General features: G+C 47.9%; 10 protein-coding genes across 10 annotated transcripts; 6 read left to right on the top strand and 4 right to left on the bottom strand.

Moving 5' to 3' along the window:
• Nucleotides 1-904: 904 nt before the first annotated feature.
• Nucleotides 905-2,169, bottom strand: DEU56DRAFT_504483 (uncharacterized protein). The gene is made up of 4 exons (XM_041346552.1): nucleotides 1,410-2,169; nucleotides 1,230-1,354; nucleotides 1,021-1,068; nucleotides 905-960 (listed from the first exon to the last, which is right to left on the bottom strand). The coding sequence occupies exons 1-2, from the start codon at nucleotides 1,827-1,829 to the stop codon at nucleotides 1,232-1,234; spliced, it is 543 nt and encodes a 180-aa protein (XP_041205665.1). The 5' UTR covers nucleotides 1,830-2,169; the 3' UTR covers nucleotides 905-960; nucleotides 1,021-1,068; nucleotides 1,230-1,231.
• A 2,152-nt stretch (nucleotides 2,170-4,321) lies between these two features.
• On the bottom strand, nucleotides 4,322-7,766 carry DEU56DRAFT_504357 (P-loop containing nucleoside triphosphate hydrolase protein). The gene is made up of 12 exons (XM_041346551.1): nucleotides 7,527-7,766; nucleotides 7,386-7,437; nucleotides 7,058-7,312; nucleotides 6,736-6,980; nucleotides 6,540-6,675; nucleotides 6,058-6,483; nucleotides 5,469-6,001; nucleotides 5,321-5,410; nucleotides 5,113-5,274; nucleotides 4,910-5,056; nucleotides 4,774-4,860; nucleotides 4,322-4,722 (listed from the first exon to the last, which is right to left on the bottom strand). The coding sequence occupies exons 1-12, from the start codon at nucleotides 7,692-7,694 to the stop codon at nucleotides 4,609-4,611; spliced, it is 2,415 nt and encodes an 804-aa protein (XP_041205664.1). The 5' UTR covers nucleotides 7,695-7,766; the 3' UTR covers nucleotides 4,322-4,608.
• Nucleotides 7,767-10,154: 2,388 nt separating this feature from the next.
• On the top strand, nucleotides 10,155-10,830 carry DEU56DRAFT_504284 (uncharacterized protein). Its single transcript, XM_041346550.1, has 4 exons — nucleotides 10,155-10,372; nucleotides 10,423-10,450; nucleotides 10,499-10,603; nucleotides 10,653-10,830. Exons 1-4 carry the CDS (start codon nucleotides 10,356-10,358, stop codon nucleotides 10,740-10,742), a joined length of 240 nt encoding a protein of 79 aa, XP_041205663.1. The 5' UTR covers nucleotides 10,155-10,355; the 3' UTR covers nucleotides 10,743-10,830.
• Nucleotides 10,831-11,600: 770 nt separating this feature from the next.
• On the bottom strand, nucleotides 11,601-12,351 carry DEU56DRAFT_818588 (mitochondrial F1-F0 ATP synthase subunit F of fungi-domain-containing protein). The gene is made up of 4 exons (XM_041353971.1): nucleotides 12,252-12,351; nucleotides 11,996-12,185; nucleotides 11,932-11,940; nucleotides 11,601-11,881 (listed from the first exon to the last, which is right to left on the bottom strand). Exons 1-4 carry the CDS (start codon nucleotides 12,321-12,323, stop codon nucleotides 11,856-11,858), a joined length of 297 nt encoding a protein of 98 aa, XP_041205662.1. The 5' UTR covers nucleotides 12,324-12,351; the 3' UTR covers nucleotides 11,601-11,855.
• A 95-nt stretch (nucleotides 12,352-12,446) lies between these two features.
• DEU56DRAFT_818583 (CAAX protease self-immunity-domain-containing protein) lies at nucleotides 12,447-14,391 on the top strand. The gene is made up of 6 exons (XM_041353970.1): nucleotides 12,447-13,049; nucleotides 13,108-13,311; nucleotides 13,367-13,478; nucleotides 13,546-13,626; nucleotides 13,679-13,840; nucleotides 13,902-14,391. Exons 1-6 carry the CDS (start codon nucleotides 12,756-12,758, stop codon nucleotides 13,991-13,993), a joined length of 945 nt encoding a protein of 314 aa, XP_041205661.1. The 5' UTR covers nucleotides 12,447-12,755; the 3' UTR covers nucleotides 13,994-14,391.
• A 426-nt stretch (nucleotides 14,392-14,817) lies between these two features.
• Nucleotides 14,818-15,841, top strand: DEU56DRAFT_504192 (uncharacterized protein). Its single transcript, XM_041346549.1, has 3 exons — nucleotides 14,818-14,960; nucleotides 15,012-15,251; nucleotides 15,302-15,841. The coding sequence occupies exons 1-3, from the start codon at nucleotides 14,908-14,910 to the stop codon at nucleotides 15,825-15,827; spliced, it is 819 nt and encodes a 272-aa protein (XP_041205660.1). The 5' UTR covers nucleotides 14,818-14,907; the 3' UTR covers nucleotides 15,828-15,841.
• Nucleotides 15,842-16,779: 938 nt separating this feature from the next.
• On the top strand, nucleotides 16,780-18,360 carry DEU56DRAFT_741794 (MFS general substrate transporter; the record flags this gene model as incomplete). The annotated part of the gene is made up of 6 exons (XM_041348884.1): nucleotides 16,780-17,103; nucleotides 17,157-17,320; nucleotides 17,368-17,456; nucleotides 17,503-17,724; nucleotides 17,776-18,145; nucleotides 18,201-18,360. The coding sequence occupies 6 exons, from the start codon at nucleotides 16,780-16,782 to the stop codon at nucleotides 18,358-18,360; spliced, it is 1,329 nt and encodes a 442-aa protein (XP_041205659.1).
• Nucleotides 18,361-18,641: 281 nt separating this feature from the next.
• DEU56DRAFT_818565 (glycoside hydrolase family 15 protein) lies at nucleotides 18,642-23,044 on the top strand. The gene is made up of 36 exons (XM_041353969.1): nucleotides 18,642-18,853; nucleotides 18,912-18,939; nucleotides 18,999-19,017; nucleotides 19,162-19,229; nucleotides 19,282-19,364; nucleotides 19,414-19,448; nucleotides 19,506-19,576; nucleotides 19,638-20,076; nucleotides 20,126-20,181; nucleotides 20,234-20,257; nucleotides 20,318-20,432; nucleotides 20,509-20,569; nucleotides 20,625-20,633; nucleotides 20,693-20,766; nucleotides 20,823-20,886; nucleotides 20,936-20,949; nucleotides 21,002-21,068; nucleotides 21,119-21,152; nucleotides 21,206-21,222; nucleotides 21,273-21,300; nucleotides 21,354-21,368; nucleotides 21,422-21,435; nucleotides 21,494-21,511; nucleotides 21,566-21,573; nucleotides 21,624-21,654; nucleotides 21,708-21,716; nucleotides 21,774-21,804; nucleotides 21,862-21,870; nucleotides 21,919-21,929; nucleotides 21,981-21,997; nucleotides 22,054-22,250; nucleotides 22,306-22,377; nucleotides 22,425-22,580; nucleotides 22,636-22,700; nucleotides 22,756-22,782; nucleotides 22,832-23,044. Exons 1-36 carry the CDS (start codon nucleotides 18,795-18,797, stop codon nucleotides 22,896-22,898), a joined length of 2,112 nt encoding a protein of 703 aa, XP_041205658.1. The 5' UTR covers nucleotides 18,642-18,794; the 3' UTR covers nucleotides 22,899-23,044.
• Nucleotides 23,045-23,105: 61 nt separating this feature from the next.
• On the bottom strand, nucleotides 23,106-24,464 carry DEU56DRAFT_818556 (microtubule-binding protein). Its single transcript, XM_041353968.1, has 6 exons — nucleotides 24,265-24,464; nucleotides 24,094-24,200; nucleotides 24,003-24,040; nucleotides 23,623-23,938; nucleotides 23,466-23,573; nucleotides 23,106-23,398 (listed from the first exon to the last, which is right to left on the bottom strand). Exons 1-6 carry the CDS (start codon nucleotides 24,386-24,388, stop codon nucleotides 23,345-23,347), a joined length of 747 nt encoding a protein of 248 aa, XP_041205657.1. The 5' UTR covers nucleotides 24,389-24,464; the 3' UTR covers nucleotides 23,106-23,344.
• A 359-nt stretch (nucleotides 24,465-24,823) lies between these two features.
• DEU56DRAFT_758312 (uncharacterized protein) lies at nucleotides 24,824-25,947 on the top strand (the record flags this gene model as incomplete). The annotated part of the gene is made up of 2 exons (XM_041350220.1): nucleotides 24,824-25,624; nucleotides 25,681-25,947. 2 exons carry the CDS (start codon nucleotides 24,824-24,826, stop codon nucleotides 25,945-25,947), a joined length of 1,068 nt encoding a protein of 355 aa, XP_041205656.1.
• Nucleotides 25,948-27,115: the final 1,168 nt, after the last annotated feature.

Below are 27,115 nucleotides of genomic sequence, written 5' to 3'. Positions count from 1 at the left end.
AAGCAATATCCAAGCCTTTGATCACTGTAGAAGGTCAGCTTCTTTGACGATAGCTGAAAAATCCCGAATCCATATTGCGGCCGTCAGAGTAGCCAATTTCCCATCCGCAGAAAATGATGTCTATTTCGCGTGCCGAATCTCCATGGTGGAGGGGTGGTTTGATGAGCTGATTCGCTCAGAGGTTGCGCTGTCTCTTCGTTTGATGTGAAGGGGAAAATGAAATGACGTCGAAAAATCCTTCGATGACCTAACTTGATCGCTCCTTTCCGTGTCGTCTGATATCATACTAAGGGCCGAACCTCTCTTTGGTGCGGATGCCGATGAAAGAAGCTTGAAAAAAAGAAGCACAGCTACTCATTGCAGTAACGCGCGCCGTCATCGAATTCGACGATCAAAGACTCGCCATCGGACATGGGACACACATGTGTCAAGCAGAGCAGTTCGCCAAGGAGAGAAACACAGGCATCCGTGAGGATCCCAGCATTCACAGATTAGCGCTACGCTTAATATAAAAGTATTACACCATGATGACTTCAAGGTTGCGACCTCCCAAGGTACCCAGTGAGCGCTGAAATTGACTAGTGCAATGGCAACAATGCTATTCCACGATGTTTTCTACCCACTTCGCGATTCTCAGCTAAGGACGCCATCCCAAGTCACTAAAGCAGCAGCAGCAAATAATATTAATAGCCCGATTATCAACAACCAGCTTGGAAGCGTTGCGCTACTAGTTCTAGCACAGCCGTATGAAATGACAGCAGTCCACTGCAAGTTTCCATGCTTCCAAGTCAACCAATAGATCATGTGTCTGAATCGTCCAGACGTGCCCCATTGAAGTAGCATGTAGCACGAGACGAGAACGAGAGAGAGGAATGCTCTCCCCAGGGAATGAGGCTTCGCCAAAGGTGGGAGAAGTCTTTGAAGAGCCAATTTGACTGGGGGAATTAAATAAATTCAAACCTATACGATGGTAAGGTGTGTTACAAGACGACGACTCTTACAAGTAATCGAAGGGTGTACTGATTACTAGCAGGATTATGTGACTCTAGTATGAGTAACAAAGATGACCTGCGGGATGGATAATGAGCATCGAGTTCATGGAAAGGAGGCAACGAAAAAATCAGTGGTGCAAATATTTGGCTGTATGCTCTACCGTTCGTCAATGCTTAAAGCTACGACTGGGGCGGCAAGCGAAATCATCATGAAAAAAGCCTAGAATTTTCACCCACCATTACTTGAACTTCGGCCCACGTCCTAATAAACGAAGGCCTCCTAATCGAATCGGCTCCACGACTGTCCGAGAGAACATCGGAGAAAGATATAACGAAAGTCCAATACGGATGGGTAAAAGTGCCTGAACAGATATTAGTCACTAGCCGAATTGCTTTGTGGTTTTAAAAAAAAATTACCTTGACTGCACCGTAAGCCAAGACGGCATTTGCGACGTCTCCAGCTAGTTTCGAACCACCCAACTGGCTCGTCCGACTTTGATCGACAAATTGGCCTTTCTCAAAGCCTAAGATGCCATATCTGCATCCAATGCGACCAGCCCATTGCTCGCCTTCATCGACCCACAATCTCAGCTTGGTGTTTACCCAAGACTGGTCATCGGTAGAGCTATCTTGGCTGAGGGCAATAGCATTGACGACGCGCTCGCCTGCGCCTACGCTGCGTGCCGTGTAAAAAATGCCCACAATAGGAACGATGGCAGTTAGTTCGTGAAGGATGGCGAAAGAGACTATGAGAGAAGGTAGCGGTGCTCCCGTTCTTCCAGAAATTGCGGTAAGAGCATTTCTGTAAGGTGCAAATCGTCCTCCAGAGTTCGACATGCAAAAATTTATAGGCAGGGATGTGGCTTAGATAATAATGCCGGTTACGTGTCGAGTGGCTATGCAGCTAGGCGACCAATAACATTTCGTCGTCATGTAAACCATCCTGGCTGGCATGATTCATGTGCACCAGGTCCATATGCGACCGTCAATATCCTGTCAAATGGAGAAGTACAAGCTTCAAGAGCATTCTAAGTCAAAGAACGATCCCTCCCTGTCTAGGACTCTCAGCGGTTGCGCTGTCACATCCACACGTCCAGACCGTTCGCAGGCAGGATGGTCGTTGTAGTCGTGGGGTAGAGTGCAAATTTGGGCGGATGAATGAACTTTAATTGGTTCATACACGCAGGTATGTGCGATAATCGATTCATCGGTTGAGAGGTGCTGTTACATCGAGGGTAGACTTTGATGACCAGGCTAGTCGATTTGTTTTCTGGGGCCGCATCCTACTCCCGCGTCGGCGAACCTCGTTTAATCGCAGAAGAGGTCACCAACTCGAATGTTCCAGATGCAAGGTCGATGTCCGAGTGACATCACAGCCAACATATGTATCTCCATCGTCTCCTGTCACCACTCCGTTTAGAGATCGCACAATGTCTAAGACATGACAGGTTCGACCCTTGGATTTTGTGCAACGAACGTTTTTTCGAACAGGTCCTTAGCCAAGTCGTGAACGATTAATGGAGCTCCGTGCAAGGGAGGTCAAATCTATCGATCTTGAGAATCCAAACACAGATATGCTGGGGGAGTGCGCAGCGGTCTTCTTGAAGTCGACGCAGAGTCTTAATTTTGCTCAAGCCAGGTCAATGGCAGGAGAAACAGAGAAATCAAGCTGCCTTTGCGAAGAAACATTCCGATCGATGCCGGTAACATGAACTTTCGCGGATACCCTGTTCTTGCCACAGTATCATCATCAAACCCTTGAGGAGCGCTCCGTCTATTCCGGGGACTTTCGGCGCCTGAACAACCTGGTGGCAAGCTCCCGGCCTTCAAACATTGTTCCCGTCACTCCGCAGCAAGACTTCTATTCTCTTGCGACTCGTTGAAGACCTGGTGACTCGATCTTTTTGGAGAACCTTGGCTGCGTGTATTTGGCGAGTTGGGTCACCGAGTTAGAACTGGGACGGGCGCCGGCGTGCGTTGATGGGGTATGTTTACTTGCGGTTTGCTCCCGGTGCCATGCACAATTATACTCAAATCATACTCGTCCATCATTGATGCATATTTGCATCTTCTCTTACCGTCCAAATCGCACACCGACATCTGTTTCTTGCGTGCATCTGTTCCCTGGACCACCGCCACCGCCACAGGTTCCAGTTGATGACATGGCGCAGTGCGATAGACTGAAGGTGAATGCTAGCTGACGCTTCACACCGGTTTCTTTCTTTGCCGAGGATGAGCGCCGTGTAAAGTCTTAGACATCACTAGTAGCGAGTTTGATGGCTTGTAGGCAATAATGAAATAATTCCTTCCTCACGCACACCATGGGGCACAAGCTAATACTGTCATGACACAGAAATTTGAGCCACCATGTATTCTGATTTCTGTCAGTCGTACCGGACGGCAGTAAGTAGGTTCGCCGGTATGGACAGTGACATATTTATAGAAATTGGGAAGTGGGGTTGGGCCTTGGGCGCACCCAACGCCATCGTTTGTTGTCTTGTGGGAACTTGTGATGCCCCGAACAACATCAAATCCGATAGAGCAACACGGTGAATAAGATGGTGGTCTCTAAGCAGACCGAAGACAGTCTTCCGAGTCATTGAAGTAGAATTCACTTAACTGAGACAGATTTCATGGACATTCTCGCGTCGGCGAAGCAACGATTTTCCAACCAGACCACCACCACAAGGAACCTGTCGATCGACAGCTGAAGGAGGTATCAGAGACGGACTCGAAACTGCTGATGTTGAGGGGCGCTGTTGATAGCCTTCCAGTTGCATAAAGGTTCAAGGTGTACCTCGCCATGGTAATGATAATTGTCCTTATCTGGGAGAATGCGTTGATATCATGCGACAAGATAGCCCAGTCAAGTATGTATCGCCTGGCAACTGATCGAGTTTGGGCACTTGGGACTCGGGCATATCGTACAGGTCAAGGAGCCGGCGTGGGTGATGTTCCGTCGGAATGGGCCCCAACGATCAAGATTTTCGTTAAAGATCTTGGCGCTTGGCTGATCCATTCGCAAGCTCGACTTACACGATGATTACCGGCATGATGACTGGATTCCGCTAGACCCGGTGGTATGATTGAATTCACAGGCGATGAACCTGATTACCGCCGAGCTGCTTATCGATATCGTACAGAAGATATGGAGGACGTAAGGGTGGATCGGAACTCCAGGATGCCCCCGCAGCCAGCGATTCGGAGATGAAAGATAAGCTTGAAAGATTCATCGCCGCTGAAGAAAGCGTGCTCTAGTGCAACCAATGTTAGTGACACAAGTTCTAGTAGGTTCTGGTGGGGCTATTTGGCGTGATTAGGATTGCCATCAGAAGTATAAGTTAGCTTATCAGGGGGTGTAACTCGAAGGTAGACGCGGGAGCCGGGAATCCGGCCCCCGGCCCAGGGTGTTGGTAAGGGTGATAAAGCCCAAGACACGCTTGATGAGCCCTGCGCGCAATCGAGATTCTGGGTCATCTTGATCTGGAATGTACCACAACACTCAGCCTTTAGTTAATCATGAGAGTCATATATTGCCCTACACAGCCAATGCACAAATGCGCGGCGTAAGTACGCAAAATGAATGGCGAAGTGTCAGGAGCCTACTGAACTTAACTCAGGCACTCCTTAATCCAGTCCGATCTCTCCATTGCTGATATTTTTTGATCACATCTGGCGTAATTTGCTTTTGTATGGCACGTGCGGCTGCGACAAAGGCGTTTTGTGGGATCTGTAAGACTTGTAAGGAAATTTCACAAAACCAGGGCTATGAAAAACTCACGAATGAGGCGTTGATATCTTTTTGCATGGTCAGTAGAGCAGCCTCTTGACACAGTGAGCTGATTTCTGCGCCGCTACAACCGTCGGTCTGAATGCAATGTTACACTATGCTCAGATGAAACATGAACTGTACTCGCCATGACTGCTATTGCATGAAGATCCAAGCCAGGCTCCACACTCATTTTTCTTGTCCTGATCCTCAAGATTTCTTCGCGTCCGTCATGGTCGGGAGGTCCAACATACAAAATGCGATCTAGTCGTCCGGGACGCATCAAAGCTGAGTCCTAAAGATGCGTCGTGAGATTAATATAACAACGATAGTTAGAGCACATAGTCTCACAATGACATCGGGGCGATTTGTAGCTGCAATGATGGTCACTCCCACAAGCTCCTGAACACCATCCATTTCGTTCAGGAGGCTGGTCAGAACCCCCTCATGCGACGACGCATTTCCACTGTCAGAATCTGAGGAGCGTGATGTTCCAAGGGCATCAATTTCATCCTGGTGTTTGTCAGCGACAACTTCTTCACAGTAAGACGGCGCTCACGAAAAAAATTATCGACGGTGACGCAGCTCTAGCCTTACTGAATATATCTCGCACGGCTCTTTCCGACTCTCCAACATATTTGTTGAGAAGCTACTTGGCAACAGCATATCATGAGTGTGTTGCATGAACATAAAACTAAAATTCGTACCTCGGGACCTTTCACAGCAACAAAGTTAACCCCGCTTTCCGTCGCACAGGCTCGTGCCAGAACAGTTTTACTGCACCCTGGAGGTCCAAACAATAGTAGGCCCTTTGGTGGTCGGACACCCAGTCGCTGGAAAGCCTCTGGGTGCAATAACGGCCACTCGACGGCTTCCCGAAGTTTTTGTATGATATGGGCTTGCCCACCTATATCTTCAAACCGAACGGGCGGTGTGTCAATAAATAGGGAACGCATTGCGGACGGCCGCACGGTAGGAAGCGCATCTGAAAGGTCCGATGGCGTCAATTTCAGGGTCATTGTGGCAGCTGCTGGGTCAGGATGGCATCCCGGTGGAATGGGGGATATCCATCGTTTGATGGCAAGGGTCCCAGCTTCCCGAACTACAGCACTGAGGTCCGCACCGACATATCCATGAGCGCGACTCGCAATAGAACGGAGTTCTGCATCTGTTATACAATGGGGGGTTTTGGAGAGGAGGACGTTCAGAATTGAGTAGCGTGCGTCAGTGTCTGGTATGCCTGAGAATAAAAGTCGTCGGTTAAAGTGCGGTATAACTTTCAAGGTTAGCGCTCACCTATCTCAAATTCTCGATCGAATCTCCCAGGTCTTCGTAGCGCCGGGTCGATGGCGTTCGGCCGATTGGTTGTGCCGATGACAACGACTTTATCCTCATAAGTCGTGCTGGAGTTGTCTATACCATCCAGTATTGTCAAAAGTGTTGCCACCACCCGTTTCTCAACCTCGCCACCTGCGCCCTCTTCCCGTCTTGGGACAAGAGCATCAACCTCATCCAAGATGACGATACATGGGCTCTTGGCTCGGGCTTCTTTGAATACGTCGCGCAGTTTTGATTCTGTTTCTCCGTGATAGGCTGAAGATAACTCAGGGCCATTGATGACAAGCACCGATGAGTTAGTGGATGAGGCAATAGCACGTGCAAGGTGCGTTTTTCCTGTACCAGGCGGACCATGCAACAATATGCCCCGGGGCGGTTTAAGCCCTGAGTAAAATAGGTATTGTCAAAGCTTGTCTGCGGGAGCGTTTGGTCATGCCTACCGAAGTACCCAAAGAGCTCTGGTCTTGTGAGCGGTATCTCAAGAAGATCCCGGATCTGGGTGATTGTTTTGTCAAGTCCTCCGACAGCCGCGTATGCATCAGAAATTGATGTATGAGGTAGCGTTTCGATGTCAGACTAGGTAGTCATCCGTGAGTGTCATCATAAATATTTCTCAGAGGATGTCAGAAAATGCACCTTTTGCGTGAGGTTAACACCATTATCGGCCACATCTTCCAGTACGGAAACAATCGTATCCCACCCTGCTGTCCAAAATGATGGCCTAACCTGAATCGCAAGCGAGTTAAGGTCACGTGTTACGGTGTTCACGGAACCACTTGATGCCGAGCGGTGGGCTGACACAGATTCAATGGAGAATGTTCGAATCTCGCCTTGATATGGTACTTCAAGAATCTGAGTAGATAGAATATATTTGAGATTGACTATAAAGAAATTCCGGGCGTTGACAGAACGGCACTGTCAGCACCATTCTACGCCACACCACCTAGAACTGACGTACTAAGGTATTCTCGTAGTAGAAGAGTGAGCCAATCTCTATGCTTTCCTTTGCCTTTTAAACTGGCCGCATTTCGCGTTGTGGGTGTTTTTATGGAGATTTCTCTGAGACAGATGGCGCCAGCCTCCTCCGCATCTCGCAGGGTTGGTAAACCGAGAGGGGGTCTGCCAATGCCTTGATCAGATACATCGAATAGCTGTACCTTTGTGCCTTCCTCGAGGCGTGCTGTAAGGAAAAGCGAGGACGAAATAAAAACGGCTAGAAGTAAGGCGATGTATCCGCAAAGTCAAACTTAGCCAAGGACCTTCTTGTCATCCGATATCGTACATACCATCCTGCGGAACATCCAGAGAAGGCCACAATGTCCCGATTGCAAAATCCCGCTATCAAAGATAATTTGACGGAATCCAAGGTGCGATAGAATGATAGAACGAGCTGTAAGAGACGCTGACATACACGATATGATTCTCACCTTCTTGGTGTTTCCATCACCTGCCTTTGATAAGGCGACTACATTGCCGGAGCGCAATTGCGAGGCTTTCAGTGTACTTGCGTGCACAAGAACGCGTCGGATTGCGCGTATATCTGTTCCACCGGCAGCAGGCTCATTGCGCCGAACTGTCAACTTAGACGTCGACATGGCGAACTAACAGCTCAGGGTTTTCGAGGCCAAGCTCTCTGCAGTGAGGTTGGGAGACATGATCTAAATGAGTATGACAAATCAATTCAAAACAACAAGCAAACAAGACATCATTCATGTACATATTGTGTAAATTAAATTATCCGCAAATGTTGCACAAATGTCATATTTCTACCCAAAGACATCTTCCTTGAATATGTTATTTTCACAAGCACCTGAATAATAATAATAATCTTCCAGCACCCTATGATGAGTGCATGTAGGCTGTCGACGTGGTTTTAATATCAGTTAATATGGGTTAATGTAGGTTAATGTCCGCTTAGAAACAAGTCCTCGGGAAACCCCGATCCTTCTCCACAACACCGCACTTGAGAAAAGCAGTACAGATTGGCTCAGATAACTGCATCAGCGACCGATCTTTCGAGCAACCTACGGTGGGTGCAATTAATATAATTTGATGGGTTCAACTATAGTCCTTGCCGTGATGCGCCTAGCAGTCGGTTTTCACCTGCACTGATTGCTATCCTTCAAGAATCTTTGTTCTCATCATGTCACGAAACTACCGTGCCTCGATTGGACACACTGTCTTGGCTCAAAGTACAGGGTCGAGATGTTCGGATAATACTTCCCATTTCCGTTGATAGCAGTTCTCAAGAACAACGAGGTGTTGTCATTTCTTGTGGAGCCGCTATCCTAGTTTGTATCGAACAGCAGAATCATACCGAGATACGATGCACGAAACCGTGCAGCCTATCTTCGATTACTTGTCGCTCAAGGGACCCCGCACGGTATGTTTCAGCTCTTCGATTCGTAACGCATCGTTGGAAGATAAGTCGACAAAAGCAAACGATGATTAATGGTTTACGACAGTTGACACAGCATTGTACCTTCAGCAAGATAAAAGACCCTCAAGAAGCAAGCCCTTGTATATACTATGTGCTGCCATGAGGCACGAGCAAACATACTCCTGTTGATTGAAGTCAAAGGTGCTGTCGCGACTGCACATGCAATGTGTTCTTATTCTCTCAAATGCGCCATTTAGCAGACAGCTGCAATCGGATTTGTTCTCGGCGGCCTCGGAAACATCACAAATCCCATTGTACTTACTAGTATTAATCAGTGTCCGTTCTTGCGTGTGAGTACGTTGTCTAATGGGATCGACGTTCGACAACTTAAAACCAAGCTTTTGTCCCTCAGTAATTCCTGGAGTTCGCTAAATCTGGCGTGTTATGACGCAACAAATCCAAGGTGCAACTAGCATCACTGGATTCGATACTTATCGCACAAGCTATGGGTCATAAGGCGCGTTTGCGCCATTTCTGCTCATATCATAGTACTAGTATCGTATCTCACATCCGAGACTGCAATAGCATCAATCGTGATCGGCCTGACGATACCCGAAGTTAAGTAGCGTCATTTAACGTACTCGATATGTGCCCTTGTGTGCACCAAGCTACTTCGAAACACCAGCAGACCAACTGCTTTCAATTCTTCGGAATCTTGTTGATTGATTTCATTAGCAGCACGTTTAGCGCTAGTGGACATCACATCGTGCCCGTCCAAACCAAAATTGTCTATGGAGAAAAGAAGTATTACATTCATCATGGAACGTGTTCGTCATCCGGCGCCTAGTCCTTAGGAAGTTCGTTGATTCTATATATGTGAGTTAGGAACCAAGGGAGTGATGTGTTCGTCGATACAGCTAGGGATACGCCGAACAACTAATAATAAGACAATCGAATGATCGATTGCAAGTAGATCGTAAGAGATTTGTTTCCGCTCGTGCAGCCTGGGCCGTCACTCCAATGATGAAATTTCAGGTGTTGGTAACCTTTCAAGCGGTCCACATGTACTGCCTTGGATCGTGTCACATAAAACAACATACTTGCGTTCAGTGTATTGTGGCGTAAGGCAGTACTTGCCGCAACAGTCACATTATTTAATCTGCCGCCGCCCAGGAACTGCGTGGGACCTGGGATGGCGATCCCTTATGCCTTACTTCGCCGGCATGTTCCCAAGTAGTGATACTGCCAACAAACGCTAGCATGATCACGAATATACGCCAAACCGCACTTGGTTGATGTGAATCTTATCCTTCTATTGCGCTTCGGATGTCAGCTTGCTGAGCGTCCCGGCGAGTGACAGGAACATTTGCCAAATCAGATGTGCATCCCTGGCGAGGTACCCGATTTGCTTCTGTACCCATGGTAAATAAACAGTTTTTCATCGAAGCCAACTGAAGACATGTACACTCATTAGTTATGCGCATGTGAGGGTAAGCTCTGGAATACTTCTGATAAAGAATTATCATGCGCAGCCACATGACAACCTCGTCCGAATCAAGCCCATATGAAACAAGAACCAAGGAATCCTAGAAAGAACATCGCACATCATCCCTCCGACCCATCACACCAAAAACCACGATATACAGCATGGGATGCTGGCATGTGGAGATCTTGCTGACAGTCATCATACATTTACAAACCCTACTAGAACCTTTATGGGCTATTTATGCAGTTCCTCTCTTTCTTGGTATTCCGACCTCGGGAACGTATAAAACCGGGCGGCTTCAGCAGTAGAAAGACTACATCCAGTACCCATCGACATTAGTACACTCTCGTCTCGTTGTATCCCAACCATCCACCAGTCCATCTAACGACCATGTGCAAACAAGTAGCGTGAGTCACAGATCATATCTGCAGAACCGCTCGCTCACAACCCTGCGCAGTGAAGGGACGCGCTGGCTAAGATGTGGGGTATGAAGACGATGTCTTGGTTTGGACAGATTTTAATGACAGCCAAAGCACTTTCAAAGGCATCTCGTTATTGCCATCGTAGATTGTAATTCCGCTCGCTGCGAGCGCAGTTACAAACACCCGCCAAACTGTCGGCAACCAAACTGTACCAAAGTAGGTCATGTATAACAACACACCATGCCCATAGTTGATACCTTCCAAGAACTTCGGACCCGAAATCCAGCGCTCGATCGACGATGTCGACGAGATTTGTCTACAGTGTCGTACAGCAATGGCTCGCAGGCGTGGTTGATAGGGTTCTGAGTAGCATCCGTCTTTAGAGGGCGGGCAAAACATCTTTCCCCACATTGATACTCTCACATTATTCGTGTTAGCATTACATTGCACCATACTTGTAACATATGCATTTCGTACCTTCCGCTCGGGATCAAAATCTCCGCACCCGAAGGCATTCGGTTTAGACACCACTATAGTCCGTATACAGAAGAAGTAGGTGAGAGCCAGAACGATGGCAACCCACCAAAAGAAGCCACAAGCGAAGGCCCCATGACTGGAAGAAGGCACAGCTCCTGCGTCACCGTGAGCGTGCCGTTATCGTGATAAAAAAGGACGGTAGCGGTCGTCCCGCAAACCCATGCGAACAAGGCAGGCTTCAATCGGCAACTGTGCCTCGACTTCTAGGTAGTTATCTTGCTCACAATCGATTTGACGTGCTCCAACGAGCATTAACAGCAACAACATTCCAGCATCTCGGCGTGCCTCTAGAATAATCTGCAGAACCACCAACAAGCTATGATAGGCATATGCTTGTTCCTCGACGAGCGACCAATCGCCGCATTCATCTTGTGTACATCAAATTGTTCAGACCCATCGACAACTACTGACCCATCGAGAATCACCTTGAGATGAGATACCAGGGAAATTGCTGAAGCAAGGCAAGCGCGTGTTATGGAGTCGAAAGAAGCTCACGTTGACCGCAGGAAGACTGTCAATAGAAACACGACTGAAACTCATGGTGAAGGCAGACAACGTGCCGTCAATTTTAGATCGCAAGGAATATCTGTACCTTTTGTCAAAGTATCAACAAACCTCCGCTGGATTCGCGGCGCCCAAGGCGTTGTATTTGATGGGGATTCACTTTTCCACCAAGGCACACAAATAACAAGGATAATGTGATTATCCCCTTAGCGCTGAGACTACTAGAAAGTTGAGGAGATATTCTGAATATAGTCGACTACTTGTTCTACTCACCAGCGGTACCTTTCACAACACCAATGCGTTAAATATGGTCAGGTCCACACAGAGGGTGTACTGTTTACTCGATGCGCATTGAGAAAAATGATGGTCTATTTCCTGTGCATACAGCAAGTTCTGTGGCAATATCCCCTTACTTCCATGCACGCGATTAGTGGGCGTGGTTCTTGTGATGTTCTGATACGCGTTTAACGAGGAATATATTGAAGTCATTAATGGTAACTTACTCAGATGCACTGAATAAATACAAATAAATCAAAGATTGAACGGGTGCAGGCACAAATTACTCACTCTGGTAGTCGATGGTGTATCCGAAAGTGAAGAGACCCAAGATCGTCCAAACGAGTGGGGCGGCGGACGCGTTCTTGCCGTTGAAGAATCTAGCCTTAATCCCACCACCAGAAACAGCAGATGCTGGACCCTTGGGCAGTTTTGAGTAGAAGTTGACCAGAGGCGTGAGGCTTGAACCGGAGCCCGACGTCTGAATTGCGAATAAACGGAGAAGAGGTCACACGAGGTGGGGCGGTGTTAGAAAAAAATAACGCACCAAAAGTGACGGAGTAGCAATCTTGGGAGGAACGATACCCCCCAATTGACGACGAATGAGCGATGCGTGCATGGCGAGAATGAGTTGTCAATGTGTCGGGGTGGCCCGGACAAACTTGGTTTTCATGTTGGAGTCTATTTGGTTGTCAACGATCACATGACTTGAAGTCCACTCGCGGAGGCTTTGAACGTTTGAACCGTTTTGCATTTGACGTTTCTTGCACATACCCTATAGAATCTGAAGCCGAATATACGCCACCAGCGTGAATCCTCGCGGTGGCTCTGATATTGGAACCGTACAGTCTAGACGAACTCGTGTTCAGCACTTACACGTGGGTGTGGACGGCGGACACAACACAATAGGTTTACAGACAAGTCCGCTTTGGATGCGAGCATTTAGGTTCGCCTGGGTCATCCACAGCCTCTTCACATAATAGACCACGGATCCAACCAAGTTCGTCATCTATTCCGACATACCCACCCTTGACTTGGCAAATTCTTCGTCATGTACAGCGATTCTTCACCATTGCTATCTATCACATCCGCGCACCTGCTGTCTGGACTCTTCGCCTGTATCTACGTTGGCTCCATATATGCATCCAAGAGTGCTCGTCTTCGCTTCTCCAACAGGAAGGTCAACCTTCCAGAAGGACAGGCTAGGCTCAAATTACAAAATGAGCGATGGAGAGATGATCCGGACGTTATCAAGGCGCGATTACTTGCCGTTACTAGCGCCACAGCGATTTGTTGTCTCATCGTATTCATCGTGATGAAGAATGTCAACCGCGATGATGAAATTGTAGGTCATAAAGTTGCCTCAATGGGGAACGTCCGCCTCACTACCATGTACAAAACAGTACAACCTTACCGCAAATGCGTGGCTTCACCTTGGATTCACATGGTCAAACGTACTTCCGCTCGTAATAACCCCGTTGTTGTTTTCTGGGCCACTCTACGTCCAATTTCTCGAAAAGACTCTGCCATTTCAAGAGAACTGGGGTTTTGAAAAGCATGTCGTGTGTCGATTTCTCTCCATTGTCGGTCTTCGAAACTATTTTGTGGTGAGTGCGAGGCCTTTGCAAAGTATTGCTTGCTATTTAGCTTGTGTTGTTACAGGCTCCGATCACCGAAGAAATAGTGTTTCGCGCTTGTGTTCTCACCATCTATTACTTGGCAGGCGCCTCCAGGAAGAAAATGATTTTTCTCAGTCCTTTGGTCTTTGGCGCAGGTCTGTGTCGTAGCGATGTTTCTTTTTCGGCCATGAAAGTTCACCTTTATGTTCTCCAACTTTTCAGCACACATACATCACGCTTTCGAAACATACCACAGATACGGCCGTACGCCCACTGCGGCAAAACGTGCAATTATTTCTACTAGTACGTACGGCCATCCCATTTCCAACGAGTGGCACTAACAACTTACATATAGTTATTCAATTCTCGTACACCAGCGTGTTCGGGTTTTACTGCTGCTATTTATTCCTTCGCTCCGGGTCATTGCTCCCACCAATTGCAGCCCATATGTTCTGCAACATCATGGGAATACCTCAACCAAACTATGAAATCAGCCTAATGCCGGATAGAAAGCTATGTGAGTAGCTGCTGTTATACTGTCTAATGCAAATTGATTGCATTCCTTTCTCTACTTGTAGCCATTTCAGCCGCGTATCTTTTCGGCATCATCGGCTTCGCGTACATGCTCAAGCCTTGGTCATATACGAATAACTGTTTATACTGGCAGTGAAACTGATTTCCTCGAGCCTTTAACCTACCTACAACTACAACCTACTGGACTGGACATACTTTCTGCGGATCTTGGTCGGATTGAACTGTATCTATATCGATGATCACCATCTTGTCACCATCGGCGTTGTGTAACGCCCTTTCCATGAATCATCAGTCTTCGAATGTGAGCAAAATAAACGGCGTCGTGATTCTTTAAAACCCCATCGACAGAAGTTGGGCCGCGCAAGGACTTGTATTACTGACAAGCTACGTATTAATTGGTACCTCGGCCATGGGCCTCCAGTCTTCCGTAGGCAGACCCGATAGAAGGAAGGCAGTCGTTCTTCCCGGGAGGCTTTAAATACGAGATCCGATTCGGAGGGTGCGTGTTAGCACTACTAGTAAGTGACTATCATATCGGCATACTAGTGGTCTAAGACGTGAAACAGCCCGATAACTTCGTGGCCTGAATTTGCAACTGCCTCCTCGACATTGAATAATAGATTGATTTCCTCGCTGTTCGCTATTACCTTCATTTAAAAATGAAAGGCAACCACTAGGTTTCTAAAGGTATGTGGTTGCCACACTCAGGTTGCGATCTGTTGCCTCGCGCGCGGAATCGAGTTCTTTATGCATCATGTGCAGTTACAAGTTTACAACCACACCTTTGTTAGCGGTTACCGGTATACTGATTGAGCAAGAACCTTCGCTGGTCAATGACCTTGAGCTTGATTTCCTGAACAACATAGTATTTCTTGCAAGTCGTTCAATGTCAAGAAAGAATCTAAAGTTGTAGGCGCCAGTAGCGCGCGCACCGACCTTTATGGGAAATGCCGCCGGTATCAACACTTCTGCAAACAACCTTGAATTATCGGCTGCCACTGGCCATTCGTTACGGCCTTGCCGTCTTACCAATATCTTACGCCGCTCTACATGCCGCACAAGCGTGCCAAACGAGCTGTTCGTGAACGAGAGAAATCCCTGAAGTAAGTGTTGGTATCACACATCACTTCGGCTTACTGATGAGTCTCAAATAGAGGTGTCAACCTGCCACCAAAGCACCTTGGGAATGAGGATACGGTGCCAAAGTCTGTGTCTCGCATTCTAAATGCCGAAAAAATTCGTCACGAATTCAGAGAGAAGAAGCGGAAAATCGATGAGCCCAACGGCGATGGAAGCCCTCAACCAAAACGAAGGCGGCCGACTAGCGATGTGAACAGTCGGAAGGAGGAGATGCTAAAGATTAAGCCCGGAGAAACTATAGCTCATTTTAACAAGTGGGTTCCAGAAAAAAATTGTGGCGTGTCACCATTAAGCTTGCGTGCAGGCGAGTCGAGAGTAGCATGATGCCGCTCATTAGAACAGCGATGCAGCAGTCATCAGCACAGGTCCGCAGAGTCCAGAAGCATGAAATTGAGCAGGGAGTTGCCAAATCTGCCCCTGCACAGGTCAAGACGATTATTAAAAAAGCTAGCCGCGCAGACGTTTCAAATTCATTGACGCCCACATCGACCAATACGCCCCCTAGCCATGCAGATGTTGCGAATATATCGCCACTTACATCGACCAACACACCCCAGCGGCAGCCTCGTGATAAACCTAAAGAGTTTCGTGTATCTTCAACTTCAGCACCGCGCCGTCTAAACGATATTGCACAAGAGCCACCACGGTTTGGTAAACTGCCTCGGGGTGCCCAATCAGGAAAAGACTCTTCGAAAGAGAAAGTCGCGGGGATACTGAGCATGGCACAAAAGGCAATGATGGAAGAAGAAAGAGAAAACGTCATCAAACGTTACCGGGAACTGAAAGCTAAGAAGTTGCGTAGTGATGGCAGCGGCGCAGTGGGCGGGTGAGGCTAAGTCGATCATAGTTCTCATCGACTACGTTTCCGATCTGGTGCAGCGATTTTGCCTGTCGTTGGTTGCTGTCTGCGTTGAGTGTCCCCTAACGTGGGTATGATCTCTACGTTGACATTCATTTTACAGTGTGCCTCCGAGGAGTGCGCGATCTCGCGTTCTCCATCATAAGGAGGTAATTCAATTTTGGTTTTACCGCAAATACGACGCGACTGCCCATTCAGTACCGCTCGCTTGAGCAATGATATAATAATCCTTCGGAATTCAAGTACCGCCTCATGACTCTCAAGGAAGTCTTTTGTCTTTACCCAGGGCGGCGGAGGATTAAATTTCCGAAGCCCTCGGATGACCTTATATGTCTCCCTCTCCGCCATAGACGGTCCCGCTTCATGACTTCCACCACCGCTTCAGATTAGGCGGCGGTTCGCCCTTGCGCTGAGAATGGGAATGGGAATTATCCATGCATCAGCCTATCTACTTCTGGATTGTATCGTCGTGGTGGACCCCAGGCAGGCGCTTGGTGGTATAACGGGCGTTCACCTGTTATCAAGGTATTGTGGCGCAGATGTCAAGCTCCGAGTAACCATTGATCAAGTTAGCAAATTGATTATCTTGATCTATCAATAATCTCTATTGTCCATGTGTGCTGGGCACTGGGCACTGATCAAGCACAAGTCGGCACTACGGCGAGTAGTGCCCATGAATTACGGCCCCCAGCCATCATTCAACTCAGCCGCGATGCCTACGTGCGATCACGTTCCGCGCTGAAGGCCGAAATTACGAGCTTCCTTACCGGTATATTCGGGGAGCCCACAAAAGCGGTGATTTGCGCGCTAGAAGTATCTCATATATAATGCGGACACGACCAGTTGCCTGTGGTTGCCTACTGACTGCTCTCTTTCTGCCTATCTTACCTCGGTGCCTGTCTTGGTGGTAATCTGTACTCTCCATGGAGGACGTGGAGAAGCAAGCCAACTGTTCTTCGATTCGTGGACCGAGCATCGAGACGGGCACATATGAAGACCTCAATCGACACAGTGCTTTGCAACCTCCTAACGCGCTTTTACTGCCCTCGCACACGAAAAGATCAGATGGAGGGTGGTCTGGTTGTTTGGCTGTCTTCGGAGCATTCCTGGCCCTTTTCTGTTCGTTCGGTCAAATGAATGCTTTTGGAACATACCAGTCGTGGTATTCGGACCACCAGCTTGCTGGGCATTCGCAATTTAGTATCTCCTGGATTGGTTCCCTTCAGTTATGGACTTTTTTCTTCATGGTAAGCTATGTTGATTGTCGAAGTCGTTTTTGCTCAATACCACATGAGACTAGGGAGGACCTATAGGACGCCTTTTTGACGCATACGGGCCGTCGCCCGTGATGATCTTTGGGACACTGCTACTGGTTTTTAGCACATTGATGACGAGCATCTCTACGGAATATTATGAATTCTTATTGTTCCAAGGCTTCTTCTTTGGCCTTAGTGTTGCATCACTGTAAGTTCGCTGCTGCTCGCTGAGCGTCTTCTGATTTTATCCTACAGCTTCTATCCCTCATTAGCTGCAGTTTCGACTCACTTTGATAAGTACCGTGCATCGGCTCTCGGTGTTGCAGCCGCTGGCTCTGGTGTTGGTGAGCAGTCCACTTATATCTATTCGATCCGACTAAGTTTGTCTAGGCGGCGTCGTTTATCCCATCATGCTGCGCAAACTCTTCTTGTCCATTGGTTATGCGTGGGCTGTTAGAGCGTCGGCGCTACTTTCTGCAGCATGTTGTGTCGTGTCCCTTGTTACCGTAAGGAAAGTTGGTCATAAGAAATGCTCCGGATGGATAGATATCAAGATGTTCAAGGATTCATGCTTCATGCTGCTTGCTACTGGATCCTTTTTCATTTGCCTCGGTAAGAAACCGAAATCTTTTCATGGGGTTATAGCTGACAAGGGCGAAAAAGGAATATTTACTCCATTCTTCTACATCGTGAGCTATGCCGAGGATCGAGCATTCGTTTCTCAGAATACTGCATTTTACGTTCTGTCAGTAATGAATGCTGGGGGCGTATTCGGCCGCATTGTTCCCGCGATCCTCTCTGACAAGATGGGGCGATTCAACCTCCTTATGCCCACCTCCTTCTTAGCAGGCATATCTTGCCTCATCTTTTGGATGCTTGCGAAGACAATGATCGCTGTGATGGGCTTTGCGGCGGTGTATGGTTTTCTATCCGGTGCATTCATATCCGTCATTACCCCATGCGTCGCGCAGATATCAGATATCAGCGAGATAGGGTCTCGCATGGGGGCACTGTATACACTGATATCTGTCCCGTAAGATTGTGACCGGACTTGTTTGTTAAACATGTGCTCACTGTTGTTCTTTCAGCTCTCTTGTCGGTGGACCCATCGCAGGAGCTCTTATTCAATGCCAGAGAGGTTCTTACACCGGAATGATTGGACTATCAGGATCAAGCATTATATTTGGGTCCTTTTTTATTCTAGCTTGCAGGCTGAAGATAAACAAAAATATCTGCGTAAGAGTGTAGCGAGTCGTATGCGAACGCCTCACAGTGCACCCTCTATCCTTCCTTATTTTCTAAGTTTTACGACTGGAAACATTTCATTAATGATGGCTACAATTCTTGTGCTATGGTGGAATTATTGTATTTTTATCGTTGCGGGATGTACAAGCGCTATCATTTGTGACTGGCTGGCAGGGCCAGGGACTACTTATCCAATGAATTAGGATATTATGTTTGTGATTCACTGAAAAGTACTAATTAAGACTACGCGAGCCTACGCGAGCACGGTGCCTGTACGACGGTCACTTGAGCGCAGTGATCCAGAGGTTGATGCGACAATGGGTAAAATGGGTGTACATGTGATCATCGCGACTATTCGGTGGCCGTGTCTGATTTCAACCATACTTAAGTGGACACGGTCACAACCCCACTGGCATAAGCTCCTATAGTCAACAACTATGAACATCCAAAACCCAAGCGCAGAACGCGACTATATCCCTATTGCCGACCATGGCTTGTGCGTAGCTCCTTGATCAACGTCGTACCCGTGTTCTGATGTACTATGATGATCCTAGGATCGGGAATTTGAGGACTGCCGCGCTGGTGAGTTCGCCAGATTGTGCAATTCTGAGCCTATTTGTTGAATCCTGATGTCCGTGTAGGTCAGTCTTGATGGATCGAGTGAGTAGTTCTAGTTCAAGATGGTCTAGGATAAGGAGTATGCTGGGTTCGAGGTTGCATGGCTTGCACAGGCGCCGGAGTTCACTCGTCCGGAACTTCTTCAATTCCTCCACGCGAGTTTCATCTGATGCATATCCCACACAGTCGAGAGTTACTGTGTCCCAAATTTCGACTCCCCGTCCATCTTCGCACGCATCTTGGACAAAAACAAGGTTAGGGCTTTACACGCTCAGGGGGCTTCCCTGATTGATAACGGGGCTGCAGGGTGGTCATTTCTCCATTACACCGACGGTTCCATTCAGCACCAAGCACAACTACTTGCCGAGTTCAAACGTGTTACAGACCAAGTATGTTTATCACCTTATCCGTGTGCGAATCATGGCTGAACATAGATAGGTTTCTCAATGAGAAGGGCGTAGTTAGTGTCACCGGTCAGTCTCCTATGTCAATTGTACCATCAATTGCAGGATTTCATCGCATACATCCAGACTTCCTTCCCCGCCAAGAAAACAGCGATTCTAAACGTCCATTATTGTTTTGGCTCATTAGACGTGTCGAGGTGAGCTGATCAACTCTACAGCATCACACTCAGGCTTTCAATCATAACCTTTGCTTGTTAGGTGGTCCGTGGTACCGTCCCGCTGCGCGTCGAATGCGCTCCCGCATTCAACTATGCCCAGGACCCCCACGCCACCCAAATCGTCCCCGACGATACCGTCCCGCACCAATTTGCCAAACAGAACAAAGTCGTCTTCACTTCGAGGCCTGCCGCCTCGCCATATCTTGCGGCTGGTGCGAGCACGTCGCAAAACCCGCTCACGCTCGATTTACGATTCCTTTCCGAGTCCTTGCTTGACAATGTCCCTGCACCGGAGGTGACTTTGGAGACCCTGAATCTCAGTGCAAAGGGTCATCTGGGCTTGGCCGCACAGACGGAGTTGACACTTGTAGAGGGTCAGCGAGTGACGTTTGTGTTGCGGATTGCGCCTGAGCAAAAAGGAGATGGTAAGCCGGGTGTAGATGCAGAGCAGGCAGAGATGCTAGGAGTTGATTTTGCGAGTGAGCATTTCTAGTCATTGCGCATTTGATTGATGGTCATGGTAATTAGGGCTGATGACGGGTGCAAACAAGATGAGGCCAAAGGATGATCCGATTATGACCAGGGTACGTTTTCGGCGACTGTCAATCTTTGAGCTTGCCGACACTCCCTTTCTAGGAACTCCTCAACAATCTGTTTGTCGTACGTTTCATTGCTTGAATATCATTTTTTGCTGTTTTACCCGCTCATTTGTATTTGTAGTCTACCAATAATTTCTGGAACTCTTGGATCAGGAGATCCACCTACCAGGGTTCGTGGAAGGAGGCCGTGCACAGAAGTGCATTGGCGCTAAAGTTGCTCATCTTTGAACCCACTGGTACGTGTTACGTCTTATTCAGATGTCTAGTCTCTGTCTCATTGCTAACATTGCTTTTGCTCACTTCTGCGCATAGGGGCCATTGTCGCGAGTCCGACATTTAGCTTGCCCGAATACATTGGTGGGACTAGAAATTGGTGCGTTTGCCCTTCTTCACGTACTATAATTTCCTCGCTAACCTACGATATATAGGGACTACCGGTATGCACACATCCAGTATTCCCCATAATTCGGTGGTTTATGCTGTATCATTCATGCAGGGCCTCCTGGATTCGGGACTCTTCGTTCACACTATACGCTCTAATTAGACTCGGGTTCACGCAGGAGGCTAACGGCATGTTTCTCCGCTGCATGCTGCTCTCAGCCCGCGCTGACTCCGTTTACTAACAGCATATATGGAATTCATCTTTGAGCGGTTGAGGAATAAGAACCCAGATGGTTCTTTGCAGATCATGTGCGTCTCTGATCTCTCAGATGGCTTCGTAGGCTGACTGTACATGAAGGTATACGATCCATGGTATGTCTGACATGATGCAATCCACAAGGCCACTCTGATCATCCTTCTGCAGGTGGCAAAGATCTGGAGGAGAAAGAACTTCTCCACCTTGATGGACACAAAGACTCTAAACCTGTTCGGTTCGTCCGCCTACAATTTGCATAGTACTCGTGATGACCAATGCCAAAAGCATCGGCAATGGTGCAGCTGACCATGTCCAACTGGTACGCCTCGCTTGTAGTTGCAGGCTACTCACGGAAGCTGATCTAGCTGACAGGACATTTACGGCGAATTGTAAGTCCCACCCATGCTTCGTAGGCCGGTCAGCATTGATTCTGGTAAAGGATGGATTGTATTTACCTCGGACAGAAGGTGTGCTCCTAGGCCATTCCAACAAACGACAATCTAATATTATTTACTCTTAGTTCGGTAAACCATTGGTGAGTCTTGCCTAATACCCTTTGTAATATCAGTATCTCAATCACTTTGGCAGTCATATGACACATGGTGAGTACTGCGACCAGGCCATGGACGGTCATACTGACTAGATTACACTCGATGGAAGGGTATTGGTTCGGGAACTGTGAGTTATCCGGGTTGACTGTTACACACGGCTGCTAATCATGCTCTTACTCAGTGTAGACTGTACGTCTTCTATATCCTTTGTTTTGCCGCGCACAACCAATACTTTCTAGTCGTTGTTGCAAACTGCAAGAAACCCGACTTGTGCGCCTCACGCTATTTCTCCCAACTCGTTGATGACTCAACCCGAATTACAGATCCATATGGTCAGTACGCGTCAGGCAGGAATTTGTTAAGGCTAAGTGTCAATATGCATATCTCAGGGAAGTACGGGGCAAGGAGCGTCATTTCACGGTGTGTATTCTTAATGCTGTCTGGAAAGTTGGCGCTGATTCGTGCTTCTGTTGTCAGTATTCAAAGGTGAGTTTCAACAGTTAGACTGGACAATACTGAGATGGCATGTGGAAGATTATGCTTTGGTATGTCGTGTTGCCTTGAAATTGACACAGTAATGCTGATTGTATATACAGGGTTGCAATCGATAGAGGTGCGAGTCATGAACCGCTGACGCACTCACATATTAATGAACATGCCCTCGGACAGGCCTTCGGCTGGCGGACAAGCGTTCTCTTCCTTGTCCTCGCCGCCTGCAGTGGCTGGCCGCACGCGACGACCTCTACGAAGATATCATGCAAAATGCGTGGAACAAGGACTTGCAGGTCTTCGGGCAGAGTTATGAAGAGACGGACGTACTTGATTCGTCGGTGCTCATTATGCCCCTCGTGTTCTTCATGACGCCGGTATGATTCTATCATTATACATGTTTGTTCAAGGAAGGCTAATATGTCCACGAAGTCTGACACACGGTTCGTGAGCACGCTCAAGCAGATTCTCAAGACACCCGAAAGGGGAGGATTGACCTCTAATGCGAGTCCCACCTCAATTTCACTATTAACATGCTGATTGTGGACCAGAACCTCGTCTACCGGTATGATGTGAACAAATCTGATGATGGTGTAGGAGGCGAGGAAGGCACGTTCTGTCTCTGTACGCTGTGGTGCGTTGAGGCTTTAACTCGTGCCGGCGAGTACGAGAAGCCACTTTTGGAGCGTGCAGTGGAGATGTTCGAGGTATGTCCTATTTTCCTCGAACCCATCAAGCTCAGCGGTGCTGAACGGGATGAAGGACTTCCTGTTGTATCTTAATCACGTGGGCTTGTGCAGCGAGGAGATCTCGGAATCGGGTGATGCGTATGCGAAATTCATCTTTCTTTTGAGTTGCTGAGGCTGAAATTCTGCTTCAAAGGCTTGGAAATGCCGTCCAGGGTTTCACGTACGTTCTCCTTCGTTCGTTTCGACTTTTTGTTAACGTTTCTGTTTAGCCATGTCACCCTCATTTCCGCGGCATACAATCTTTCAAGAACCCTCGCAAATCAGCGATCCGCATAGATTCGTGTACTAGAGAGTAGTTGAAAAGAGCTCTGAACTTCCTGTGTAGATCAGCCTGCCGAAACGCCATGTTGTAATTGTGATTCTTTACTATCGATGTAAAATGGGAGTTCCGGCCATAAATGCTTTCCGTTTGTGTAGGGGGCGTAGTTTTGAGCATACCTTGAAAAGTGCACTGAGGCTGCAGATCTAATCCTTTCAAACTGCCGCTGGTTACTGTTGTTTATCAGAAGGAGAGATTCCAAAAATGCATGAAGATACGAATATTAAAGCTAAGTGAAGGAGCGCAGTTAGGTAGACTCCGATTATAAGGAACGACAGGAGATGGAACAACGAAAACGTGCAAGATGTAAAGTGAATGCTAATGAACATTTGGTTTGAGGGTAAAGGTGATATCATAGGATATGACACGAAAACTTCTTCCTATACTCCAGCGGCATGCACAATCAGAAAGTTTCCTCTTCATCGACAGGAGCGTTCTCAGGAACTTCGAAACCATCCTGCTCAGGCCGGTGAGTTTCGGATAAGCTAAAGAGAGATGAAGATGAGTATAAATGAGGTGCCTACCTCTGTCGAGTAGAGGATCTTTTGGATCTCTTTAAGGTTATCGTCTTCCTTGCCTTGGCTTTCCAGTGTCTCTGTTTGTTGCTGAACGAGGATCTCGATATCCCGAAGCTGTACAAACGTCAGATTGTGCGCTCAATAGAGATGGGTCTCGACACGCCTTTGCAAAATAAAAGTCCCTTTCCTTCTCTAGGCCTTCCATGTGAGTCGACATTTCGCGGAGTTGGGTCTGCAATGCTTGCATGGCTTCATTGGGTTGTGTAGAGCCTGCCCGATGACCGCTGATAGGCGTCTTTCCGCCGGATCGACCGACGCCTAGAACGGCGCTGGCGCTGCGAGCACCGGTCGAAAGCGGTGCGATGGTGGCTGGTGGTTCAGCTGGTGCACCACGCCTACGTCCCACCGCGTCATAGCCCTGTCCGCCGTAATTAGAATCCCAGAATCGCTTCATCCATTGCAAGAACTCTAGATTGTCTCTGACGACGCGTACATGGTCAGTATGAGGGTAGGAACATTGTAAGCCTTCATAAATGAACGTACTGCATCTTGCATTTGACAAGCTTCTCGATGGGTATAGGCTACGAGCGAAGAGTGAGTTTAATTGACGCGTTTGACGGGATGAAAAACACGCCTTATCAATCTTCTTTGCTTTGAAGACGTTCTGCATGACTTTGAAATTGGCGACGAATTCGTACTCGTGCTTTGCGTTCATCTTAACTCGCGCCATTGGAAGATCGCCTGTAAAAGAGCGAGCTCTTTAGAAAACATAACGAGCGATCTGGTTGATGAGGCTTGTACGAACCATAGATCGAGTCAAGGATTTGACAATAGGCTCCTCCCGAGCCACATTGTTCAATCTTGGTATAGTTAAGCTGCAGAAGCTCGTTCAACCAAGCCAGAAGATCTGAGCGCGAAACAGCCATCATGATGGAATGCAGAAATGTCTAGTGGGTGGAGGAAGCAAAAAGTGTGCAGAGCGTTACGAAATCGTCAAAAGGACAAAAGCGTGCAATGGCTTCGATTAGTCTGTTCTTCCTTCTTTCAAGCCACACATCACTAGTACTAGTCTTGCTCTCTGCACATCCTCGAGCTCTTGGGTGATCTTCCTTCCAGATCCGTTGTCACCTAGTGGTTCAGGTGAATTCAACCCGAAATAATTTCACTGATGCTCTGACCTCGGATTCCGGTGCCAGGTCTATTGACATTTCCCCTTGGTCCATCCGAAGGACACTGTATTTTAAATTTCAACCGCATCGTACGTAAATCGTTTCGTGGTGGAGCTGGTTAGCTGACATGCATACACGCGACTTCAACGTTTGTCGCGATTGGCAGTCGTTCATTTCTGGCATTTGATGTCAAATATGTCAACAAGGGAGCTGCCTCCTGAAGCATGTCATCGAATCGTCCATTGGACACGTCGATGCGATCTCACTGCACTGTGCCTGACCTGCAAGTCTCTTCAGAAGGATGCAGAGATCAAGCTATACGAGGTGATCATGTCCGCTGAGATCAACGTCATCTTTCGAGCGTGCGAGAGTATCGTATCTCAGGACCGTCTGGGCCCATACGTCCGCTCCTTCTATCTCTACCAGAATGCAAGGCGTACTCAAACAGAGCTGCCTCCTCGCTTTTGGAACATGATACAGAAAGCACTTTGGAAAATGCCTTGTCTCGACGTCCTCTACATTGATGATCCAGCCCGTGCTAATACTTGGATATTGAATGACATCCCAAAAATTCCGTTTCAGCTCCGAGAAGCAAACTTTCGTCTTCCGTGGAATCGACACATCGTAAAGTTCCTGGAGAACCAGAAAAAGCTTAGGCAATTCCACATTTCGGGTGGCATAGATGAAGATGCTCCACAATTTGAAGGCGGTAGCTTGCCTGACCTGTGCACCTTCGATGGGCGCCTCGCTTCAGCCATGCAGCTGCTTTCTATCCCTTGCGACCTTCGTCATCTTCGCATACCTTTGGATAGAGACACTAACAAGCAACTTTTGGATTTTATTCCCCATCTCGCTTCCCTCTCGCGAACCCTCCGTTCACTGAACATCATTCATATGCCCGAGGAATTGTCCGTGGAAGCGATCAAGCTCATATCGTTCGTGTGCCCTGACCTTCATTATGTTGGAATTATCCCATTACCAATGGTGTTTCCCCACGTAAGTCAAGTTCTTTACCTCTTTCATATAGCTTATCTTTATATCATTACCTTAAGCGCAGCATGATCCATGACGCTCTTTTGGCTATGCATAACCTACGAGATCTCGAAGTCGATGTATCCCGATGGTCGCCTCTGCCCAATACAGGCTCACTGCAACGCATGCTCGCAACTGAACTCCACACATACTGCCCTTCTATCGAACACATCATTCTCCGCACGGGAAGCAACCGAACATTGTGGTATTTTGACGGAAATGAGTGGAATGTTCGTTCGGAAAACGGGCAACATCTGCTCATCGATGGACTGTGGAAAACTAGATGATGTACTGCAGCATGCTTACAGTTGGAATCTACTTACGTGACGAAATAATGTAATCACCAAGTGAGTTCATCGCCCTTGGTGCCGCTTACATGCATGTTTACATGACCCAGCCACGCTGATACACACCCGACGGATGTATTATAGAAATGCTTGCGAAATACACGCTATGCTTATGTATTCACAACCTAAATTGGTATGGAGTTGTCACCTCCGACTCAGAACATTCTTCATAAGATGCGGCATTTTCAGGGCGCCTGAATCGAATTGACTACGAGTACGCAGGAAACAACGTGGGCTGGGCCTAAATCTGTTCAAACCGAGTTAACGTTTGCCGCATACGTCTAGCCCCTCATTCCGCCCCTTGATCGCCTTTGCACGGGGAATTCATAATATTGACAAGATTCCCGTTTCACGGTCCAGTCAACCTGCATCATGGCTCGGTAATATCCGTGCCAACGCTAAGCTACTGTGGCAATACCGGCGTTCACGAGAATGATATAAACCTTGACCCGCAACAAACTTTCATCCAGAGCAAAAAGTGACTTCTTATGCAGTACCAGCGTACCAACTCTAATTCTTCGATGGCATACTCGGATAGGTCAATCTCATCAAATTCCTCTGCATCATCTCCTCCTCCTCAGCTTGTTGCATTACCGTCTATGACCCACTCTTTGGCAGCTCTGCCAACCATGTCTGCGGTGCCACACGATATGCTACATTATTCGAATTCAGGGACACATAGTAGAGCGAAGGCAAGTTCTTGACATGCGCATTGCGCAGGGCACATCTGACACAGTTTCTATAGATGGAACATGCTATGCAAAAGCAGAGGCAACATGCGGCCGCGCATCCCTTTGCAGCGCTCACTGTACGCTTGGTCCGCTATTCATGCTCACAGATGTTGACTCCTGTTCCCTCAGGCACACGACATGCGACGTACACCCAGTCCGTCGTGTGAAGATGGACACATAACTGTCCGAAGACAAAACACCACTAGACGTTAGACTGCGCTGTGAGATTGTAAGTCATAAGGTCGAAACTTTTCGCGCCCACGCTGATTATGGCTATCGCCTTAGGCCCACGGCCGCTTGTTACTGCGTCGCCACCGCAGGTCGGAATGGCTATGTGTGGGACGATACCCAAGGATCTATCATAACACCGGACGTTA

This window comes from Suillus clintonianus (genome assembly GCF_016758775.1).
Source record: "Suillus clintonianus strain FC179 chromosome Unknown DEU56scaffold_67, whole genome shotgun sequence".
NCBI classification, from domain to species: domain Eukaryota; kingdom Fungi; phylum Basidiomycota; class Agaricomycetes; order Boletales; family Suillaceae; genus Suillus; species Suillus clintonianus.
This window is presented reverse-complemented; position numbering and strand designations above follow the sequence as displayed.

Coding starts and splice junctions, on each gene's coding strand:
- DEU56DRAFT_504483 (XM_041346552.1), bottom strand. CDS start 1,829: ATGTCGAACTCTGGAGGACGATTTGCACCTTACAGAAATGCTCTTACC. Junction 1,355..1,409: donor TGGCTTACGGTGCAGTCAAG/GTAATTTTTTTT, acceptor ATATCTGTTCAG/GCACTTTTACCCATCCGTAT.
- DEU56DRAFT_504284 (XM_041346550.1), top strand. Junction 10,451..10,498: donor CGCGCTGGCTAAGATGTGGG/GTATGAAGACGA, acceptor TGACAGCCAAAG/CACTTTCAAAGGCATCTCGT. Junction 10,604..10,652: donor GGCAACCAAACTGTACCAAA/GTAGGTCATGTA, acceptor ATACCTTCCAAG/AACTTCGGACCCGAAATCCA.
- DEU56DRAFT_818565 (XM_041353969.1), top strand. CDS start 18,795: ATGAACATCCAAAACCCAAGCGCAGAACGCGACTATATCCCTATTGCC. Junction 22,378..22,424: donor GGGGAGGATTGACCTCTAAT/GCGAGTCCCACC, acceptor ATTGTGGACCAG/AACCTCGTCTACCGGTATGA. Junction 22,783..22,831: donor AATGCCGTCCAGGGTTTCAC/GTACGTTCTCCT, acceptor GTTTCTGTTTAG/CCATGTCACCCTCATTTCCG.
- DEU56DRAFT_504357 (XM_041346551.1), bottom strand. CDS start 7,694: ATGTCGACGTCTAAGTTGACAGTTCGGCGCAATGAGCCTGCTGCCGGT. Junction 6,484..6,539: donor AGAGCTCTTTGGGTACTTCG/GTAGGCATGACC, acceptor TATTTTACTCAG/GGCTTAAACCGCCCCGGGGC. Junction 6,002..6,057: donor CGATCGAGAATTTGAGATAG/GTGAGCGCTAAC, acceptor TTTTATTCTCAG/GCATACCAGACACTGACGCA.
- DEU56DRAFT_504192 (XM_041346549.1), top strand. CDS start 14,908: ATGCCGCACAAGCGTGCCAAACGAGCTGTTCGTGAACGAGAGAAATCC. Junction 14,961..15,011: donor GAACGAGAGAAATCCCTGAA/GTAAGTGTTGGT, acceptor AGTCTCAAATAG/AGGTGTCAACCTGCCACCAA. Junction 15,252..15,301: donor ACTATAGCTCATTTTAACAA/GTGGGTTCCAGA, acceptor GCTTGCGTGCAG/GCGAGTCGAGAGTAGCATGA.
- DEU56DRAFT_818588 (XM_041353971.1), bottom strand. CDS start 12,323: ATGCACGCATCGCTCATTCGTCGTCAATTGGGGGGTATCGTTCCTCCC. Junction 12,186..12,251: donor TTGCTACTCCGTCACTTTTG/GTGCGTTATTTT, acceptor TTCGCAATTCAG/ACGTCGGGCTCCGGTTCAAG.
- DEU56DRAFT_818556 (XM_041353968.1), bottom strand. CDS start 24,388: ATGATGGCTGTTTCGCGCTCAGATCTTCTGGCTTGGTTGAACGAGCTT. Junction 24,041..24,093: donor AAGCAAAGAAGATTGATAAG/GCGTGTTTTTCA, acceptor CTTCGCTCGTAG/CCTATACCCATCGAGAAGCT. Junction 23,574..23,622: donor GGGACTTTTATTTTGCAAAG/GCGTGTCGAGAC, acceptor ACGTTTGTACAG/CTTCGGGATATCGAGATCCT.
- DEU56DRAFT_818583 (XM_041353970.1), top strand. CDS start 12,756: ATGTACAGCGATTCTTCACCATTGCTATCTATCACATCCGCGCACCTG. Junction 13,312..13,366: donor GTCTTCGAAACTATTTTGTG/GTGAGTGCGAGG, acceptor GTGTTGTTACAG/GCTCCGATCACCGAAGAAAT. Junction 13,627..13,678: donor ACGTGCAATTATTTCTACTA/GTACGTACGGCC, acceptor ACTTACATATAG/TTATTCAATTCTCGTACACC.